Genomic DNA, 23,200 nt, shown 5'->3' with positions numbered 1-23,200 from the left:
CCAACTCAAACCATTCTATAATTCTATGATTACTCAAATTCTTTATCTGACAGATGCACCAAGCTTATATTGTTATTCACAAAGTAAGCAAGTTTTTCAAGACAGAATTGTATTTTTGACCTGGTTTTGTACAGCCTAGCAGGAAAATACAGACAGGAACAGAGTCTTTGAATAGCATTACAGTGTAGTAATAGTGGGATGCACTTTCTTATCTTCACTCTGATTCTAACTGCATCCATGCAAATACTGATTAATGAGCAATACTTATTTTCCTTCAAAATTAATAATAAAATGGAGACATAACCAAATGATGGTGTAGAACAAAAGTGACCTTTGGATCTTCTCTATCTGTACGCTAATGTTAGGGATGCACTAAAGGTTATAGATGGATTTACCAATGTTGTATATAAAGTCTAGTCACTGTTTTCATCTTAATCTTGACATACTAGTGCTATCAAGTTTAACAGATAACCATTGTTACTACTAGCAAACCCATCAATCAAGTGTCAAAGTCTGCCATTTTTCCTTTCTGCAATACACAGGACAAGGATATCAGATGAGTCCAACGGATCATCCTGATGAAGAATATTCTACACCAAATTCAGAATAACAGTTACACATATGGGTATATCACAACACCTTATGAATCAACTGTCATGTCAATCATAACTGGAACTTTCCAATAAATATGTTTGAGTGGGAGTATTAGTTCACTTGAAGGAGCATGAATAATGCAACTATTATTTCATTTAGTAAGATTATTTCCAATTGCAAGACAAACAATTTAGTCACAGATGAAGAAACAAACAAGAATTTGGCTCAACATCTGAAATTTAAACCAGACATTGAATGGAAAACTATAGAAACTTCAACTGATATTTACACGTGTTTTATAACTGACTAAAGGGTCTTCATAGTTTAAATACTTTATAGCTATCAACTTTCCCATCCAACTAGATAAAACATTCGCTTAATTACTAGACATATTAGTACTCAGAAAGAGTAGAATGTATTTAGTAAAGTGTGTTCTATTTTGAAAGGCAGGCTCAGAGAGCAATGGTGTAAGGAATCAAAGGTCTTGTAGCTATTAGTGAGTGACTCTTAATGAAACTCTAAATGTCTTTTTTTTCTTGTTGAAAGAGTAATCCAGTTTCTTCTTTCCACCACAGTGGGAATGATCAGCATTAATCTTCCAGGATTATTATCCCAAAAGGAAGATTTTCTTCTTCTTGGGTTTTATTTTTCTTAATCAGTAATCATTTCCACCCATTATCAAAGACAGGGCACCAAAGACAACTGACAAACACCTCAGCTTCATGTTCTACTGAACAAAGTAACAGCTTGCAATAAAATTCAGCTATTTCTGATTTCCTTTACTTAGCTTAGTTGCAAATTTTGCCTCAAGTTATGTTACACCATAACTTGAAGTAGTCTTTTGTAGCTGAAGAATATGCATGTTACAGATTTAACAAACCTCCACTCATCTCAGAGTTCTCATGATTCAGAGAGGGTGATCAGGCACCTATGAGGATCTTGCACAGTGCTGCTTCTGTAGTCAATTAAGGGGATATATAAGTCTTTGAGTTGACGGGGGTGTGGGGTGTGCATTATCACTAAATGACTCAAGTGAGAGAAGACAGTATAATGAGTAGACAAGTAAAATGGCAGATAAGAACCCTGACAAAACTGAAGTAAAAAATGATATGTAATGACCAACAGTGAGTTGAAGAACAGAATATATAGAAGGACAAGGGGAAAAGTTAGATAAAGGTCAGAGATCAGAGAAAGGAGACCACCATGAAAACAAAGAAACTGACAAACAGAAACAAAAAATAATAACTATATAAAAAGAAAAGGCCTTTAAAGCAACAAACATATGAAATGTATGTGAAACAGATGAACAGGCTGCCCAGATTGGTGATAGATGAGCAACTTGATCTGGATGATTATTGCAGGGGGGCTGGACTCAGTGATCTTTAACGGTCCCTTCAACCTAAAACATTCAATGATTCTCTGATTTTATGATTCAATTCAGGAATTGTTGGTTCATGGTGTAAGAACTCTTGGAAGCCATTTCTGAGCACATGAAGGAGATTATAGATGTCTGTCCTTAGAGGTTTTCAACTTTTGACTGAAAAAAGTATCCCGAGAAACCTATTTTGAAGTCATTGTTAACCTTGCTTTGAGCAAAAGGCTGGAGTAGCTGCCCTCCAGAGGTCCCTTTCCATCTGAACAGTTCCATGGTTCTGTGATAGTAGAAGTCTGTGTCTAGAAACCTACTCTTAGAAACTGATCACAGAAAATGGAAATGGCATTTTGGTTTGGATAGCATTATTAATTAATTATAGCTTTAACCCAGATGCCACAGATAATGACATCAATAGACACATAATGGGACAGATTAATAATCAGACTCCATGCTCACTGAAGATGCTAAAAATCCACCACATCTGCAAGACTGCTTCAGTGCATCCCTGATATTGTTACTGATCATATCCAGCTGAGGACAAACCACAATGTAACTGTCTAAAGTTTCAGTCTTCTCAGTAGATACATCCTTAGAAATTATTTTCCTCTGTAAAATCTCTGTTATATAGGTTATTTCTACATTTAACTTTTCCACCATATGACACTCAATTATGCCAAATGCAAAAAACATGAGTGATGGAAAACAGTCTATTAAACTGTAGGTTTCAATAGTACAAAATGTAAGTACTATATCAAACTCTAGTAGTATGTATTTTTTTCCATTTTTAAGATAAACTTTTGGCAAAAATCTCCACCATATCAACAATGCTGTACAATTAATGTAACCCTGAAGTAGGGTTAGAATGATCTTGGTTGCAAAATATGCTTTGAAATACAACAGTTTTAACTACACTTATTTTCAGTTTATTATGATTGTGAATCACAGTAGTCAGTAGAGTTATACTGAATTATATTACATTAAATTCTGACATTTTCTAGTCTTCAAAAATGCTGTCATCAGTCTTCAGATTTTAATACTGAAAACTTAAAAAATTAATCCATTATTACTGATTTAATTATGGTTGATTTCCTATAAGACAAAGATCCTGTGCTGAACAGACCAGCTGCTAACAAAATACAATTTCTATTTTTTTATCTTTTAAATCTAACATTTACATTCCTCTGAATTATGAAGCAAAATTATTATTGAACACTTTAGCTAAACAAAAAATTCATACTGTTTTCTTAATAATGGTCATTCTCATGTTTTAATGGGCATTAAAAAGATTTAGTGCAGCTTGAAGTTTTAGTGTTTTGTTTGAAACAATCTAGATGTTGATTTTGGACCAGTCTGCTGCAAACAGAAGTAAGAATGATGAATGTGATAAGTAATGTAAGATGCTATCACTAAGCAATATGCCATGTAAATTTATTGTGCTTTATTAATGATTTTTTTTGTAGAATTACATTCACAGTGTTCAAAGATCTGAATTTTAAGAAAACCAACATTTTTACAAGTGCTTACAAAAGATATTGTACAACGTACAAAATTATAATTGCTTACATTAGTTTAATTTTCAGTTTGCATTGTCAGATGAGTATTCAAAAATATAAACACGGTCACTGACAGTAGCACAATAAATAAGAACTAGAAAACAAATACTTAAACTATGCATACCTTCTTCAATGGGTTCATACTTTAAAATTATTTCTAAGGCAGTTGTTTCACAATTTTCAGTTTCATATTGTTCTTTCTTCAGAAATTCAGCGACCTGGCCGTGAGTTACAGTTTTGCTGTTTGGAGAGTAAACACGGAAAAGTTCAAAGAATTCAGGTCTGTGTACAATAGTTCGATAAATTGCCCTGAAATCTTCTATAGTAATCGTACGTTCCTTCCGTTTGTCAACTGTTTTCTGGGGAAAAAAAAAGAACAAAACAAAACAAAAAATCAAAAAAAACCCCACAAAACACAAAACACCAAAAGAGTCAAGACAAAGATATGCAATGATACAAAGTTACACACAAAACACTATTATAAGTGGTTATAAGAGCAAGAATAATAGAAAAAAACAACAGACAACAGTGACTGCAATGCGTTATCAAATAATATTTTTCTACTTCTATATGAAACTTTTCGATTTGACTTTGTGAGTTAAAAATACTTTATACAAATTAAAATGTACCATATGACATAATTATCTCCTAAGTATTCACAATAGATTTCTATCTAACATATATGCAATATTAAAACCCATTATAAAAATCCTCTAAAGTGTTATGCAGTAAAATAAACCTGCAGTGTGAAAATTAATGAGTGGAAAATATATTTAAAATAATGCCTTTCCAACAGCAGTTTAAATCATATTGTAAATACTGTCAGTTAAATTTACATACAACATACGGAAAACAGTAATCTAAAAAATAAAATAAGGATGACCAAATTATCATGAGATCAAATTCTTTCAATACACCAATTTAATGGGTTTGTGTGGCAAAGTTGGGGGCTACAAGGGTAGTTTCTGTGAGAAACTCCTAGAAGCTTCACATATGTAAAACAGAGGCAACACCAGCCGGCTCCAAGACCAGTTAATGTTGAAAGTTAAGCCTGGGAAGAAGGAGGGGGTGACAGAAGCTGGTTTTAAGATTTGGTTTTATTTCTCTTTATCCTACTCTGATTTGATTAGTAATAAATAAAACTGATTTCCACAAACTGAGTTTGTTTTGCCCATGATGGTAGTTCGTGAATAATCTCTCCCTGTCCTTGTCTCAACTCATAAGCCTGTCATTATACTTTCTCTCCCCTGTTCAATTGAGGAGGGGAGTGATAGAGCAGCTTTGGTGAGCACCTAGCGTCTAGCCAAGGCACACCACAATAAAATAAGAAACACTAATAAAGTCTGAAGACATGATATTTTATAATAACCTATGACATTGTGTTCTATTCTTAACAAGCCAGAATGTTTGACTCAGATTAATTATTCACACTTTCAGAATTCTTAAACTGTAAGCTTGTTTTCAGAGTTTACAAAATGTTAGCACATTAATTAATTTCAGTGTTTCAGTATAAAAGCCACTCAAAAAATCAAAAGGGCAAATGAATTTGAGTAGTTTAATACATTTTTACCATTTGTGCCGTTTACCTTTTTCTCAGGCTTAAAAATCTTAATTATTCTTAAAAAAACTCAAGAAATATGTAATTGTGCATATGAAATATAGATGTTCTCAACATTTTAGCTTGCATTATTCTTAAAAGTTGCCAAATTAAGAGAAATTTTGGATATTTACCAACAAAATTACTCACAAAAATAAAAAAATGGAAAATCATTGCCTCATTTATTTTACTGTAAGATCATCAAAATTCATAATTACTTTCTCCTTAAACTGAGACTACCAAAGAGGCCACATTTCAGCATCTAATAACATGGCAGCCACTGTGGTTATCATAGCTGTTCCAGAAGTGCCCATAAACATGAAATGGCTTACTTGACTCCTGGCTTCTCTTTGATGAAGACTTTTGACTACTATTAAATAAGATTAATTTTGAAGAGATACCATAAAACCTGAAATGATACATTCTTCCTATGCAGTACAGTTCCTACTAAAGACATGTCTGAATAAGTACAACAACAAAGAATGAGTCAGATAACCAAAACAAGTACAAAAGTGAATTTCATGAGGAGTTCTAGCCAAAAATTTTACAAATCAGTACATAAGTACTTGCTTTGAGTTTCTGAAGGACATTTGTAGTGATGATTTTTAACAGAAATCACCATCAAGGAAATAATTCAATTCAAATACTCATTTCATTATTGCCTGAGAAATCCCACACCTACGGTTGATATCCTCAATCTGATTCTGAACAAATTTAAGAAAGCTGCAAATTTACTCATAACCGTTAAGTAGAAAACAAAAATACCAACTTATTTTGGAATTAAACAATCTAGCAGGACCCTGACAATGTTCACTCAGGTATTGCCACAAAGTGAAGCTGGGCAAAAAGTTAGATTTTCTATCTCTGCTATGTCTAGATGAAATACAGGCAATAATACTACACAGGAGAACTTTTCAAGTTAAAGTTATGAAAATCATGTTGATAAAAAATAAAAATTTTATTTTTATTTTTATTTTTCTTACTTCACATAAATTCTTTATTATTCAGGAAAGAAAGGTATCTTAGCAAAGACAGACTTGAGAGGAATTATATGAAAATGCATTATACCTTTAAAATCTTAATGTTCATAATTCTGTTATTGCTCAAACGAGCATTGGAGCATTACAGTAAAATAAATTCAATGAGACTAGACAAGAAATAATTAAGATATTCTTTAAAAAAATGTTTTTTATAAAATTGATTGTCATGTATAACCATTCAATTAACTGTTAATGTATAGTTACTGACAATGATGCCAGTTAAGATTTCCTTCCAGACTGATTTACAATTTTGGATGTTATACTGATGAACAATTTGAGCCTCAAAACTACTGAATATACTCAAATCTCTCTCAAATAGCAAATACCTAAGAGTACAGCTATAAATAACTCGACTGTTGAGTATATTGTAGTGTTAAATATAACTAAATCAGACTTGTTCCATGCAGGTCATGAAATTACTTTTTTCTCTCTCCACAATTGATCACCTGTCTCAAATATCTGTCAGAAAATAAAGCAGGTGGAAAATCCAGAAACAATGAGAAATGTTTTCAAGTTCTCATGAGATTCTCAAGGTTGGAAATTCTTTCAGTGCAGTGCAAGTTCAAAAGCCACAGACAGCCTCTTTAGCAAGGGCTGAGTTCACACTGGTTGTAACTTGGCTAGACAAGGCAGAGAACAATGAGAGAGGAACAAGACAGAGTGAGGAAATTTTAATGCCTTCCCTCTGCCTGCCTGTCAGCATGATGTGACCTAAAAGTTTCAGACTTGCCGTAATTAATTTTCTTCGTCAAATCCGGACAGAACCAGCCAGCTGGTTACAAAATTCTCAAAGAAATCACACATATATAGCCACTTGGCTTCAGTCCCTTAGGAAAACAGCTTTGCCAAACAGCTAATTTGCTAAAAAAAATGAGCTAAAAGGAAAAATCATACATCTTTTGAGGAGACCTGAGGGGATTAGAGGGGACCTGAAGAACATGAAAACCAAAGGCACTAAATTTTGCAGTATCTTCTTGCTTAGGACTGCATCCATTTGATGGTAGTTTGCTTACCTACACTAAATTAACTTATTAGTAAGTCAAATTTCCAGCTATATCATGTAACTTTCATAGAAATCTTCTAAATGTTTCCATATCTCAAGTCCACATCCTTTCCCAAGTGTTGGAGTGCAATACCCATCCATTTGGGTGTACCTCTTAAATACTTCAATGGAGAGATATAGCGAAAAATTGAATTAACAGGTGTGCTGGATCTATGTTGACCTGAAGCCTGAGCAGTTCTGACCACTCTATATTGTCCTCCTGGCAAAAGGATTTCTAGGAAGTCACCCTAATGGGTTCCGCCCAGCACCAGACAGGCATGTCTGGCCTTGTTAGCTAGATCACAGAAGGATGGGATGAAATCAGAATGTTTTAATTTCTCTCAAGTGACGCCACGTTACAAGAAAGTTGGGAATCAAGACCTATATATTTTCTATCATCCTACAATGTTTTGGTGTCGTGAAGAGCTGGTGTCACTTGGGTGTCCTTCTCTTCTCCCAAGTAACAAGTGATTGGACAAGACAAAATGACCTCAAGTTGCACCAGGGGAGGTTTAGATTGGATATTAGGAAAAAATTCTTCACCAAAAGGGTTGTGTAGCATTGGAACAGGCTGCCCAGGGAAGTGATTGAGTCCCCATCCCTGGAGGTATTTAAAAGATGTATAGACATGGCACTTAGGGACATGATTTAGTGGCAGACTAGTCAGTGCTAGCTTAATGGCTGAACTTGATGATCTTGAAGGTCTTTTCCAACCTAAATGATTCTATGGTTCTGGTCTATGATACTAATGCAACTACTCAGATATCTGTTTTACACAGAAACAAAAGACCTGGATGAGACAAGTTATTTACTGTTTTTGGAGACCCTACTAGCATGAAATTCACTTCTCAAAATGTTAATTTTTATAAGTCAGCAAAATATAACAGGACTTCTAAATGTATTTAATTGCTTCATCTACATATACCTCACCTTAAAAACATGTTTAACATGTACATGATCAAAAGGCAATTCAAATTTTTCAAGCAATGCCATTGTATTTTCTAAATTGATCTTCCCATCCATGAAATCATCCTGAATGATGTTCAAAAACCATGTATGAGAGATTGGGTTAAGGAAACTTTTGGCCCATGTCATTGCCTTTTAATAGGGGAATGAGGAGGAGAAGTTTAATTTTTTTTAGCCTGAAAAGCTTGCACATTGCTATTTTCATACTCTAGAACATCCTTGTCTTTTGATTTCTGAGAAGGTAGCAGTCTCTGAGGCACGAAGGAACACTTTTTTGCTCTGCGTCCAGAGACTCTGAGGACGAAGGCAACAAAAACAGCCAGAGAAAGGGAAAGGGACGGTGTGAAGGAAAACAGGGGGTGATCAGGGTGAAGAAAGAGGCACGGTGAGAGGAGGGAAATGCAGGGAGGCTGAGGGGATTCAGCAGCTGTGGGCAACGGTGGGAAGAGGAGAGCCAACAGTGAGCATCAGCGAGGACCAGCACTGTGCCTGCCCAACCAGCCTCAGCAGCCCGGGCTGGACCAGGCCAGACCAGGCTGCTCTGGCTGCCACAGGCCCTCCCCACCCAGGCATAGGCCAGCACAGCACAGCTGGGGAGGTCACACACAGCAGCAGGTGTGGCAGGGCAGGGAGAGGAGAGGAGGAGGAAGGAAGAGGTAGAGCAGCAAAAGGAAGAGGAGGTACAGCATCAGGAGGATATCTGTTCTCCTCCATGGTGGCTCTGCACTGCCTGCTCAGGTTCTCTTCACTGCAGTGGTATTGGCAGTATTTGGCAGGACATCACCTTGGCTTGGTCCGGTTCCCAGCCAGTCCCCCCCTACCCTTGCAGCCCCCTGGCACAACTCCCAGCACTGGAACCCCGCTGCGCTGCCCCGGTGACACTGTGAGATCACAGACTGTGGGACCCTAGCACAGACCCCTTCCTAGCGCACACCCTCCCCTTCTCCCGCCACCATCTTGCACCTTTTCCCTCCATCATGAAGTGCCCTCCCCTCAGCTGCAGTCCCCTGCCCTTTGTGTCACCCTCGCCCTCAGCATGTGCACAAGGCAGGACCTGTGCAAGCCAGAGAAGGCATCTCTCATTTGTAGCCTACTGCGCCAGTCTCCTCCTGGGGAGTTCAACCAGGTTGTCCGAGATCTCTCTGCTCTGGTGCGAGATGAGCAGCTGGTGAGGCAGGAGGCTGCCCGCATAGGGGCCTGTCACAACAAGAACAACTTCACCCCCATCCAAATAAATGGGCATACCGTGCTTCTGACCCACTACAATGACCTGGGAGGAAACCGCTTCTTTGACCCTCAGGACAAATTCTCTTTTGAGTTTGACCATCTGCGTGGGGTCACCAGAAAACCTCAGCTGCATGGGGTGATGCTAGATGAGGGGGAACTGTGGCGAGAGACCCTCCACAAAGGCTTGCAGGCGTATGTAAGTTGCCACTTTCCTGTAGGGAACTGCTGCGTGTTCAAAAAAAGCCTGGGGAAGAGGCAGATGCTTGTTGCTTGCATTGAGGCTCATCAGTACCAGCCTTCAAATCACTGGAACAGCCTTTGGAAGTCAGACTGGACTTTTGCCCTGACTCCATTTACCACTCAAGTTACAGGGATCTTTCTCCTCCAGATACACTACTTCAGAGATGCCAACCTCCATGTAACTGTCAGCAAGTCTGTGAGTGATACTTTAAATACGATAGACCAAAGTCAATTTGCCACAGATTTTGTGAAATTTCTGGAAGCGGAGGACAGCAGGTTTCATGCTGCCATTCTGAAAAACATCCAGGCTTTCTCAGAAGATATATGGGGGAAAAATCTACGGAGGAAACTCCCTGTTACTCGCACTTTTATCAACTGGAGTAAACTATTGAATGATCAGCGTCTGAACACTAATGTCTCCAATACAGAAGTACCTCCAGGCTTACTGAAACACAAATTTGATATGGTGGCCTAAATTAAAAAATTAAAAAAAAAAAGAAAGAAAGAAAGAAAAAAAAGACAAAACAGGGTTGCTTAGTTGATTTATTTCGGGATTACTTGGGAGAGTGCAGAAACCATCATCAATCATCACTTTGAAAATCATTCAAGACCGTAGTTACTGAAAATAATTTGCTGTATTTTTAAAATTTTCTTCATGTGCTTCTCAACTGCTTCTAGAGTTACTAGAAATGGTCAAATGTCAAAGTCGGTACAGTGCTACAGGTGACCCAGCAAACAAACTCTCGTTTTCCTTTGTAATTTTATCCAGTATTATATTTACTTACGTAGCTTCATATTATACATATGTTTATAAGAAAATTGGTAAGGTAGGTTGGCAAAGATATTGAGGCACTGTTTCTAGATTTTTCTGAATACTGAAATGCAGGAAACTCAGCTTTCAGGCTTTGCTTGTGCACACCACTCTATGTACGCAAGACACATCCCTAACATAGTCCCATGAAGAAAGGGGGACCAGTACACAGGAGAAATAAATCTATTATTCTGTAGTGCAAAAGATATTTCAGGACTGACCAGGGATGTGTGCTGGGTGTTGCAGCATTACAGAATAAAGCAATGCTACTTCCCCTCTCTCAGTGTTTATTACAAATGCCAAAAAAAAGTATGTGATTTTGTTCTACTTTCAAACTATGACAGTGGTGTTTTGCTATCATACTTATTACAATAAATTAAAAGCCCACCACACTTTCTGTGTTTTGTAAACATACTTTTCGAGTTTTATTTGAAACAGTTTAATTTCAAGCAGTAAACACTCAACTTTCTAAAAATATTGACATGAACATTCCTACAAATGTTAGATGTTTTTAATGTAAACATAAGATTTTGCTTTTGTTCATCACTGCTGGTAGCAACTACATTGTCACATGAGTTGACCATGCCCTTTTGTAAATACTGGTCAGTGGCTTTACTGCTAAGACTAGCCATGTTTGCTTTCATTGTCTTTGCTTTAAAAAGTAGTATTATGGGTTTAGGGATAAGAAGCATTGTGCAAAAATGCCATCTTCAGATTACTCTTCTGATACAAAATAAAGATTTTGCACCTGTACTCACACCTGATTTGGGAGGTTCCTTACTCTGTACATCTGGATATGATAACTGATTACCCAGAGAAACCAATAACCATATGATGTGATAAAACACATCATTCTCCATCATTCTATATTGTCCATGACAAAGTCATATGCTCAATGTTTACTAATAACCGTACTAATTTACAAAGCCTTATTGCAGATGAGGTTGTAGTATTGCAAATATTTGAATGAAACTAAAATAAGTTAAATATGTAATTTGATATATACTGAATTTCTTCAGATTTGCATGGACTAGAGCACATTTTTCCATGTGGTTGTCCATTATTTATGGTTACTCAGCACAAAGATTCTGGGCATGTTGTATGAATCTATGTGCGGAAAGGTGCTCATTGCGTAGGGTTTCCCTCCTGCAAGCAGACAGCAGGCTTCTTCTGTCTCTTGACAATGCCTTTTATAGATGCCAATTTGTTAGAGAATCTGCACCATGCACTTGAACAGGGGAAGGATGGAGCATAGAGAGCATTTTCTGTGCTCCTTCAGTTCTTCACAGAAAGCTGCATTACCTATGGGTCATTCTCTTTTCACCCCACAGCTGTTACTGAGGTCAGTCCAACACCAGTCCAGCATTTTTAGTGCCTATGATCCTGCTGGAGACCATTCAATGAGTAAGCAGCTGCCTTTACATAGAATTTATTTGAATATGTGATTATTTCTTTATTGAAAAAAAGAGTAATTTTATTTAAAATGCTATACAACCCAGGGCTGCTATAATGAAGATGGCTTGTAGTGAATGTAGTTCATATCTGTAGTACAGAATAATAGAAGAAATTTTGGACATCAATTTAAGTCCTGATAGAAACAGGGACATAGCACTAGAAATTCTAGATTGTGAAAAGAGTACTCTATTAAAAAACAAATATTGAACATGAAGTAACAATGAGGAACAGCAGGGAACAATGGAAAAGACTAAGCAGTTAGATGATTTTCAGTTCCAACATTTATTCCACAAGATCAATCCCTTATGAGATGAAAGTATATGACATTTTGAAATATAATGTTCTACTCTGTAGATTTAAATTCTCTTCTTTAAAATACAGGCATTATAAATAAGACAAAACTGTAACAAGAAGTGCAATAATAAAAACATTTAATATTGCAGGACAAGGTTTTTATCCTATCTTCCCTATCAGTCTTTCTTTATGAACTTCCAATTTTCCTTCCATTTCCTTTCTCTATAAAATAGGGAATAACAGCTTTTGCAACGAAAGCTCTTCGGAGGGTTGGAGTTTGGGTGTTTACATGTTAATTACAATACAGGCTCTTTCTCTCTGCATTCTCCCTGATGGGTTTCAACTTTTTATTTTCCTTTGGGAAAGTTAAAACTTGGAGAGGAATAAATATGAGAAGAAACTGAAGGAGTAAAACTCCATCAAAAACTTCACCAAACTTTTACGCATACACTTTTGTGACTCTGAATATCTTTGAAGTTTAGTTGCAATGTCTTACTCTTTTGCCCATATCAGAATTTTCTTGTAGTATAGGGAATACATGCCAACCCACATTATCTTTATTTCTAATACCCACCTTCTTTTCAGTCTGCTTCTTTGAAAACCATTCACATTCTTATAGATGGCTATAAATCCATCTCTTCTTATTGGCACCAGTACCTCATATTTTAAGAAAATAAATGAAGAATATAACTAAAACAAAAATTAAAGTTCTCAAATGGTATCTTACAATTGCTTTCTACTGCAGCGTGGATTATAGCATACCTAGACTTGAAGCTAAATCTAGCTATTCACAATCATAACTATCTGCTTTTAAAGACTTGCTTTGTGTCTGCAAAAATACATTGTCATCAAGATCTTTCTATAATATGCTTCTAAAACTTCTTTCTTGTTCTTCTTATCTTTGGTTGCTACTCAGTGGCTATGGTTATTTACCTCAAGATGAAGATCACCTACTTTATCAGCTCAGAGCTTTTACATGATGAGATGCATTTTTCTTTTAAACTAAAATAGGCATTTTGTTGAAACTGTGCTACTCTATTTACAGGCTTGCAGACTCATTGGAATCATGAAGTGGGTACAAATGTACCTGAGCCAAATTGGCTCTAAGTTTTGATATCTGAAAGTAATTTTGTATCTATCATTAATTGAGGCTGCAAAGAAAATTATCATTTTTATTACATCAGTAACATTAGAGCTTAGCTAGGACTTCACTGTTAGCTTCCAGCTGCACTAAAATTGGAAAAAAATCAAAAAATATTAGTATTTGGACTGAATATTTAAGGTTTGCATTATAAAGTTTCTTCATGTTTTACTAGTGCTGCAGCAGGTGGAAAACATATTGAAATGAGGACACTTGGCAAAACAAGTTCCATAATTTCATTTTAAAATATATATGTTGAACTAAAAGCAACTTTATTTGTATTTTCAGAACAGATAGATATATTTTTAAAGGGCACTAAAGACTCAAGTCGTCTGTTGGCAAAAAGCAAGATCTATCATTACTCCTAGTTATTGAAAGAAATTAATGTTTCCCCCCTTTACATTCTCCAAAAACAGTACTAATTCTTTCTTTACTTCATTCATGGAATGAAAAAGATAATATTGTAAAAAAAAAACCCGTCCCTAATTGTATGTTGCCCAGGCTGTAGTCTGTGTTAAAATCTCCACTGTATTCCTTACTCCTTATTGCTTCTAAACGTGTGGAGAAGAAAGGAAAAAATGATTTTGAAAGAGAGGAAATAAAAGTGAAGGAAATACAATGAACATTCTGTCAAGTTTATATCTCTCACTGATTTCAAATAATCAATGCATTAATGTTCCACTTATAGGAAGACCAAAGATAAGGATTATTTTCCCTTTTGCAGTAGGAATGGTTTAATATGTTCAACAAATCTGAAAAAGCGGATTTATTACACAGCAAGTGCAAGATATTTTCCAAGTCTGTATGTCAGTATGCCACTCTTACACAAATGGTTGTTTTCATAATTCTTTTTTAATGAAAGATTAGGAGTTGCAAAAAAATGTGCAATGGTTTCAAAAAATCCCAGTTCCAAAAATTAACTATTATGAACTATTTAAAGCATAGTACCTGGGATTCTCCAATATTACAGGAGGTATAATTAAAACAGATGATCCATGTTATACTTAGTCATTTATGCATCAGATTGTCTTTGAACAGAACAGGAATTACTATGCATCCTTAAATTCATACCCAGAAAATATCCTGAGAGGTGGGATCCTAATAATAGGATCTGGTTGAGTTTGGTGATTTTTTTTTATTATTGTTGTTCATATAACAGTATGAGAGTGTGAGTCTCAGCTTTTTTCTAGATGTAGGTATAGGTCTTTCAGTCCTGAATCTTTATACATAGTTAAAACTTCATATTTTGTATTTGCTTTGCTAAGAACATATCAACTCTTAAATACACTACTACTTAAATAGCATTCAGAACTGCTGTGCTGGTAAAAAAGCAGCTAGAGCTTTTCTAAATATTCTTACAGGACCAGAAGGCTGAAAATTTAAAGTCTGCATGGCAATAATCATAGCCAACTTTTCAATATGCTGATAGTGAGGAAACATTACAGTTTTAATGTAAAGATTACAGAACAGACCTTTAAAAGGTCTCTACCTATGTATATCACCACAATTGCACATGAGACAGATGTGTCTCCTTAGGGGAATGGAAGCCTAGCGTTTTGTATGACATTAGAGGAGAACTATCAACCTGGAATAGGAGGGATAAAGGAAAGGTTATAAATGAGAAATGTGGAAAAGGCAAAATCACAATTGGAGAAAGGAAGTCAAAAGAGTCCAGTATTCTCATTCCACCATATTGGTACTTGAGGAGACCGAAGTCTCAGCTCCCTCACTGTCTTTCCTTCCTTAACTTTTGGGCAAGTCACATAGAACTGGATTCCTAGAGATTTCAAATCAGTACTCCAGTATATATGATCTTCAGTCTTTCTGTGACCAGGAAAGCTAGAAGTTCTTCCTGATCTCAGAAATGTCCTATGAGAATGCATTAAAATGATGAATAAATGATATGACAGTTGGCTTTTAATAACTAAGATAGGGAATAGTTATATTATATGTGATATGTGTGCAAAGTAACCATGACCCTAAATGAAACTTTCTTATAGTTAAATTTGTTTCTCAAAATGAAAGAGCATTAAGAAACAGAAAATTTTCTATGCTGATTGAAATTTTGAATTACAAAAATACATCCTTGAGCACGATGCTGTGTTCTCATGTATCAGATATTTCTTTACCAGCAAAGCTTCACAATCTACCTTCACAGATCACAGATCAGTGCACCAGCCCTTGCAAGCCTACAGCTACTTAGGCATGCTCATCTCAAGCTTCACTGGCAGGGAGCTTATGTTTCGCGTTGGAACAGCCCTCAGGGACAGACTGGTGGTAAAGCAAGGGATCAAAAGTCTTTGTGTATTCACTTATTTATTGTTTATTCTTAAATACATATTGTTTATCCTTAAACCTAAGAACTTCAGAGGCCCAGGAAAGACAAGAAGGCATTGAGTACAGTGAAGAAGGCATTGAATACAGTGCTGCTTATGTAATTTCACTGCTATCTGACTTCTGCAACAAAGTCTGACCACTGAGGAGTTAAGACTTTGACCCAAGCACATCGTGCAGGCTATTCTAAGTCCTATGCATACAAAAAAAGATATAAATATGAGTTTGTGTTCCTAGTCATTCATGTTTGTGACTGGAGACTGTCACAGTGGCCCATTTTGACATTAGTCCTCCAGTCATTCTGCCTAGGCACATGGTGGACTGCTTATTTCCTATGGCTCATTTTTTGCCCACAGTTCTTTCCCTTGGAAGTGAATGTGTAGTTTGGGGTTCTCTGCTGACAAGAGGTTGGGGCAGGCCTGGGAAGTCACTGGCTGAAAGAGCCTGAGTTCCTCAAAGGTTTAAGAAAAATATATATTCACCCTGCAAGCCACTTCTCTTTGAGTGGGGAATTTACAGCTAAGCCTCCTACAGAGTGGTTTCAGTGGAAAAAAATAGGTTCCAATATATGCCTTTGGTTTCACATAGAAATACTTTCTGTCTCGAATGAGATAATCAAAAGGAAAGTGAAGATGCATGAATTAGTAGAGATTTTTTGTTGGTTTTTTTTTTTTTAGCTTGTAGAGTTTTGGGGTTTTTTTTATCTTACACTCAAGGTGCCATTAAGAGAATGCTGTCTGAGAAGTTCAGCACTCAGAAGTTAGACTCAGAGTGAGAAACAGAAACTTGCGTATGCCACTAACAGCTGTGTTGTTCTGTATGTATTGTGAAACAATTAGAACTCCATTAATCTTGAAGCATGTGCCATAGATAATTTACCTTTAAAACCAGGTATATTCCAAGACAAAAAGTTTCATTATGCTATCTTTCTTGCTTTACAGCATTCAACAGATGAGAGAAAGCACTTTGTGTTTCTAATGCACGAGTTCATTATTAAATATCTTGTACAAATCCCTGTGATTATTTCTGATAAAAACATTTTTGCCAGTTCACTGAAGATATTATTAATTTTATTTAAGAACTTTATTTCACACAAGACTTCCCATTTGCAACTTACTTTTAATTATATCCTCATTAGAGACAGATATGAGAAGCACAGCTTATTTCAAGTATCTATTATTCATTTTTGTTTTGTTAATGAATTAGTGCCTGAAGTGCATCTGTAGTAAAAAGTCACCTTCTTGTTCATCAGTTTTGCATGTTCATAAAATAAATGTGATTGCTTCAGGTATTGCATCACATAGATTGAAGACCGTTGCTTTCCATACATAACATCTACATGCAAATTTATTCTAAATTTATTTCTTAAACAATTAATATTATCTGCTAATATATTCTTGCTCAGACCAGTTCCTCTAGTAATTATAATCGAGTGTGAAGTATATATTCACTGAGCATCTATAATTCCATTCTTTCTCTTCCTATCAAAAGGTCATTTTGAAGACTCATGGACAACATACTTTCTATGATCTGTAAAGCCTTGCAAAAAACAAGCTGTTATTTCAGCCTCTGGGCTGTAGTTCTGTATGCCTAAATCCATTACAAAACATGGATTTAGCTGAAACCAATGAAATGTATAATTAACATTTCAGTATTCTGTGTGTGATAATTTATTTTCCATTATCGAAGTTGTGTAGGCTGCCAAAAATCTGAAATGGATTATGGGACAAATGGTGCTTAAAATGCTTCCCCCCCCTGCCTCCCCCCAAACAACGTGTTGTGCCCTGTGAAGTATTCATGGACAGAAAGAGAAGATTACAATGCATAGGGTCTATTTTGCCTTCAGCTACTTTCTGGCTCCTCCATTTAAGTCCCAGTTCAACAAAGTACTTAATTGCTTGATTAATTATACTAATGTGACTATTTCTACAGGGAGGAATAGTATGATATAGGTACTATGATACTACAGCTGGTTAAATTGGATCATACAAAACAGAAGGACTTCATACAGAAGGTACTGATAGAGGCAGAAAGATTCCCTTCCCTGGATCAGCCTGGACAGAGATCCTACAGAACAATTTCCAGCCTGTTGCTCCAATGATTCTTATAAATTAATTTACATTATCCTGTTCCATTTTGTTTTCTTAGTCTATGAAACATGCTGATTATGAAACAATTAATTTTCTTCAAATTAATTTCACTAGATCCAGAAACGAACTTAAAAGTCTAGGAGCTTCAGTAAATTAAATGAAAAGCATTCATTTATTCTCTAGTCAAATAGACAACAGTCAAGTGAAGCACCTATGCAGCCCATGGGTACTTTGGCTCTGAGCTATAGCAAACTTATGCCCTGCAAGTGTTCAATGGCTTCTTAGTTCCTTTCAGTGAAGTGCCCTTACAGCTGTGTTGTGGACTGGCACTCAGAGAAAGCACACTCCACCACACTTATAGAAAAAGTGTCAATGTGTACCACAGAACACGCAATTTGTGGGCATAAAAAGAGCAAGATTTACATAATTTATGACTTGGATGGAAGATAGCTGGAGAACTGCATTCTGATCACTTCTGCTGTACTATGGAAGTATAAACAAATTATTTCAACTTTCCATACTGCTTTTGTGGATTCAGTAGTGTATAATTCTTTTTAATGACAATGTAATTGACCACTGACTTTAAAAAAAAAAACAAGCAAACAACAACAAAAAAAAGGCAAAACAGTATAAATTTTAATAATTTCCTAAATATATTTATTAAAATAATTTCTTTCAATTCTGCAAGCACATAGGACCATACAAGAAGAGGTCAAAGCATTTGCAAGTTTACCCCTATAATTGAGTAGGTAATTCCAATGTCTATCTTCTTTTGCTATTGACACAATATTTTTATAAGCAAAAAGTTGGAATGGAAACAAAAATAACTCAATATATTTATCATAAAACTCTGCATTCAAAAGTCACTTTGATGCTTCTGTTCCTGTTTCATTAAACTCCTCAAAGGCAGCATGATCCTGATAATTTTAATTCCCTAGAAGAATAAGCATTTTCATTTTCTATTTCATTTTATTCTAGAAGACCAAATTATTAACTACGTCATACTGTAAAATATCATCTAACAACATCATCATGAGCTAAGTAGAAAGGAAATTGCCAGAGGCTGTAAGCTTTGAGTCAAAGGACAGTTGTTTGTAGCTCATTAGTATGATGAAGTAAAATCTGAAATTATATTAAATGTTTGTTTAAATTGTAATTAGTGAGGAATTCATGCAATTTCAAGTATTCCATATAGATCTGTAGTGTCATATCACCAGTGGCAGAAATGCTTTCTTGGGGCTGTTATTTGCCTCCTCCAGAAACAGGAAAACAATGCAAACCCCAAAATATATTGCTCAGCATTTGTTTGCTTTTATTCTTTTTGCCACTTCTCTCATTTTTTAGCTGTGCAACCCTGACTGCCAAATTACGATTTCAAGGAAGAGCTCAGCAAAGCCTGTCCTGTTTCCTTTTTGCCTTTAGATACCTGAAGAAAATTCAAATGAAATCTGAATTAGCCTCATGACTTTGGACCATGGAGGGCAGAAGTCAGCTTCCAGGTTGGTGTGACATGAGTACTAAGAAGTACCTCAAAGGCTGTTTCTCAGGTGCACAAGCTAAATGCTGTATGCTCAAATTGGTCAAAAGGAGAATAAAGACTTAGTACATGAGACTTCACCTGAACTCATTGTTTTTGATGTCAGAGAAGCCGGTGTGAAATAGGAGATTTCACTTTTAACTTAGGAAGTTGGTTTTAATGCCTTTCTCCCCTCAAGTATACACTAACCCGTGCTGCATGCTCAACTTAGTGGTTCACCAACTATCCAGAGCTCTGAACAACCACTACATCCTCTCTCTAAAGCAAACTCTGGACTCAGAGCTTCAGACCAAAGTCTGAAGACCAAAGTCTGAAGAGTGAAGTAGAAACTCTCCTTCATTGTGTTAAGAGAAAGGATGAAGATCCTGTTTTCCACTGTCACACAGAAGGGAAAAGGGGCTTGGCAAGTAACGTAGTGAATGTGAGCACCCACACAAAAAGGAAAAGGAAGAAGACAAAAAAAAAGTCTAAGCGGGGTGGGGTGGGGGCGCAAGTGTTTGTTCTTAGTGTAGACAAGACAGAGAATACAATAGATGCAGGACTGATATACTTCTATCAGACTGTCAAAATAAGGACTAGTGAATCCCAAAATAGAAAAACCTTAAAGAACAAAAACATTTCAGAATGTTCAGTGCATAAATATGGTGTCCTTTAAGTGTATGTGCTTTAGTAAAAACAATGTACAAAAATAATTCAGTGAAATCTATTACCTGTATGTTTTAAATAAAAAGAAGAAACAATATTTCCCATCAGCATTTAGACACTATTTAGAGAGAACAGCTGAAGATAAATACAGTATTAAATCAAAAAACTTATATGACCTATATGACTTACTAATGTCAAAAGACATGTTAACTAAATATAGTACATTAAATCACAACCATGTTGCACTGAGTATTAGAAAAACATATCCATTACTCCAAATGCCACTTTACAGTTAAATCAATTTTTAATATTTTCATCGCAGTTTAGCTACTCTGTTTTCTACCAGGCGAAAATCTGGTATCAGGATTTTATTACCAGTGTGGCAAGTACTGATTGCTGTCTGCATCTTGTTGGTGAGTAGCTTCTACCAAGTAAGAATTTCCCATCCATTTGGTATTAAATCCATCTAAAATATTTGCACAAGAGATATTTGGTACTGGGATGTCAAATCACAAACCAGGCTAGTTCTTGAAACAGATTCATTACAGCTCTGTCAGAAGAGCTAAGACCCAGGCTAATGAGATCACATGCAATATGGAGCTACTGCAGCTGGACTGATTTTAGAATTCATGCTGTATCGCTGATAGAATCCCCAGCTGTGCAGCATAGTTTAACTATACCAGCATTAACGTTGCTACCTGAGGGGTCACTGCAAATGCTGCATATAGGACAGCACAGGCCTGCCAAAAATGTATTTTAGGGGAGTAAAAAAAAAAGGAGATATATATATATAAAATGGAAAGTGCAAGTGTGTATATATATGCACACTTTGAGACAAAATAAACCCAATAAAATTAGGAGAGCTAAAAAACATTAAAGGGCTAAGCTTTAATTCACATACAGGATGCAAGCTGTAGTCACTTATTCCATGTTTAATGTTTTACCATTCAAGATTCATCCCATGCAGATTTCAAATAATTGCCAGAAGAAACAAAGTTGCAGTGAACAACATATTTGAGGAATTATTGAAAAATAAACGTATCCAAGCAAGATGAAGCTGAGTACACTTGCTATATCTATAGCTCTCTATGTATTTCATCATAATCAAACTTTTCCTTTGAAATAAAGTTTAATGATCCAATAATAATTAGTTGAATGCTAAACTTCTTCCCTGGCTGCCAAATAGATTTACAAATATGCAGTTAGAAATACTGATTTAGCTACTGTATCTAATATAATTACAGAACATTGAAGCTTTATAAGCAGCATTCATTGGTGTCTGCAAACTTTTTAAAAAAACAGCAAATGCTATGTTTTTCGGAATAATAGCCTTTCAAAACACTGTCTGATCACTTAAAACATTGGGCTTAACACATTTTTGATCACAGATTACTGTAAATTCCTCTAAAACAGAGTTGTTATATATTAACTTACTATGCCTCATGGTAAGAATCCATCTCACATTAAAATACTCCCATATTTAATCTAAATTTTTTATAAAAATACATCACTTTTGCAAGGGCAAGCAATGACAGGACAAGGGGGAACGGCTTTAAACTGAAAGAGTATATTTAGATTAGATATTAGGAAGAAATTTTCTGTGAGGGTGGTGAGACACTGGCACAGGTTGCCCAGTGAAGCTGTGGATGCCCCGTCCCCGGCAGTGTCCAAGGTCAGGTTGGACGGGGCTTTTAGCAACCTAGTCTAGTGGAAGGTGTCCCTGCCCATGGCAGTGGGATTGGAACTAGATGATCTTTAAAATCCTTTCCAACCCAAACCATTCTATGAGTCTATGATTCTATGAAATATACATGGCTTTAGAAAGTATATTTAACATTTAATTGTTATTTATATTAAAAGAAGAATTAAATGCCTTGATCATGTCAACTCATGTGAAATATCGCTAAGAGTATCTGTTCTAAAAAGCTTCCAGGCTGAGTAAAGGCTGATGTATATATGATTTTTGTAGCCATGACAATGCCCGTTTAGAAAACCTAGACAGGAGGAATATAAATATTTATTAAAGACATGTTTATTCTACTTATAGAAGTATTGCTTATTCTCATAGATTCCCAAGAAGAAACTGTACTTGTACTAGTACAACATATCTTACACTCTGCATCCATCATATGGGAAGCCACATCCTAATGAATTAATGCAATGATACAGAAATACTTTTAGTTACATACACAGACCTCTCAAAATAAAATTTAATAAGTAAAATACAATTTAGTTTCTTGAGCAAAAATGAACACTATCAAAAAATCAGTTTCCACCCATAAGGAGAATAAAATTTTAACAAGTTGTAATTCAGTCTTAGTGAGAGAAGCAGTAAGGCCCTGGAGACAAAATCCATTCTGCCCAGAGAGACAAGGGGGAATGCACCAGCACCCAACTAAGAGCTTCAGACTGAGCTACCATCCTCATTCCAAGTGGGATCAGTTTTAGCAAATGCACCATCAGATCAACGAGCATTACATTTCCTGCCGATACTCACACTGCTCCTGAGAAAGGTTAGGGATAGGTATGCAGTACTTCTGCATGTACTATTCAGACAGACCATTGCTGCCTTTCTTCATCCCTGTGCCTGTGCTCTTGCAAATCAGGCTGCAGGGGAATGAATGCCTGTGGTTATGGTAGGCTGCTCCCCATCTTTCCGTAAGGTACATTCCACATCACATGGAGTGAACATGTGATGTCACATACAGAGGAGGAAACATCTGACTCTCAGGAGAGATGGTGGCTAAAAGTAGCCTGCTGTTGTCAGAGCAGTTTAACTGGCTTCCCTGAGGGGTACTCGGAAAAGAGCACAGCCTGAAAAACACAACAGGGCCACAGCTCATCTGGGCACCTGTTCCAGTGCTGGACCAACCCCATGATGAAAACATTTTTTCCTATATTGAGTCAGAATTTCTCATGTTCCAACTCGTGCCATTTTCTCTTGTTCTTCCACAGCGTGCCTCTAGAACACTGGACCTGTCTTCACTACTTCCTCCCATCAGGAGGTAATTGTAGAGAGCAGTTTTATCTCTCTCCCTTTTGCCTTCTCTCTTCAGGGCTGAAAAACTGTCCCTGCCTCTCCTCATACATCCTGTGCCTCTAACCAACCTGATGCTCATTTGCTGGACTTACTTCAGTATGTCAGTGTCTTTCACGTACTGGGGAGCCCTTAGCTGGACTTAATACTAAAGGTGCAGTCTTGCAAGTGCTGAACAGAGGGGAGGTCTTCAGACAGTTCATCATTACCAAGCAGATTACT

General features: G+C 36.3%; 1 protein-coding gene across 1 annotated transcript; it reads left to right on the top strand.

Annotated features, from left to right (window-relative positions):
* Positions 1-9,203: 9,203 nt before the first annotated feature.
* On the top strand, positions 9,204-10,109 carry LOC104404062 (F-actin-capping protein subunit alpha-2-like). The gene has a single exon (XM_010012410.1). The coding sequence runs from the start codon at positions 9,204-9,206 to the stop codon at positions 10,107-10,109; it is 906 nt and encodes a 301-aa protein (XP_010010712.1).
* Positions 10,110-23,200: the final 13,091 nt, after the last annotated feature.

This window comes from Nestor notabilis, unplaced genomic scaffold (assembly GCF_000696875.1).
Source record: "Nestor notabilis isolate BGI_N333 unplaced genomic scaffold, ASM69687v1 scaffold214, whole genome shotgun sequence".
In the NCBI taxonomy this organism is placed as follows: Eukaryota; Metazoa; Chordata; class Aves; order Psittaciformes; family Psittacidae; genus Nestor; species Nestor notabilis.
The sequence above is the reverse complement of the archived record's forward strand: the minus strand, read 5'-3'. Positions and strand labels throughout refer to the sequence as shown.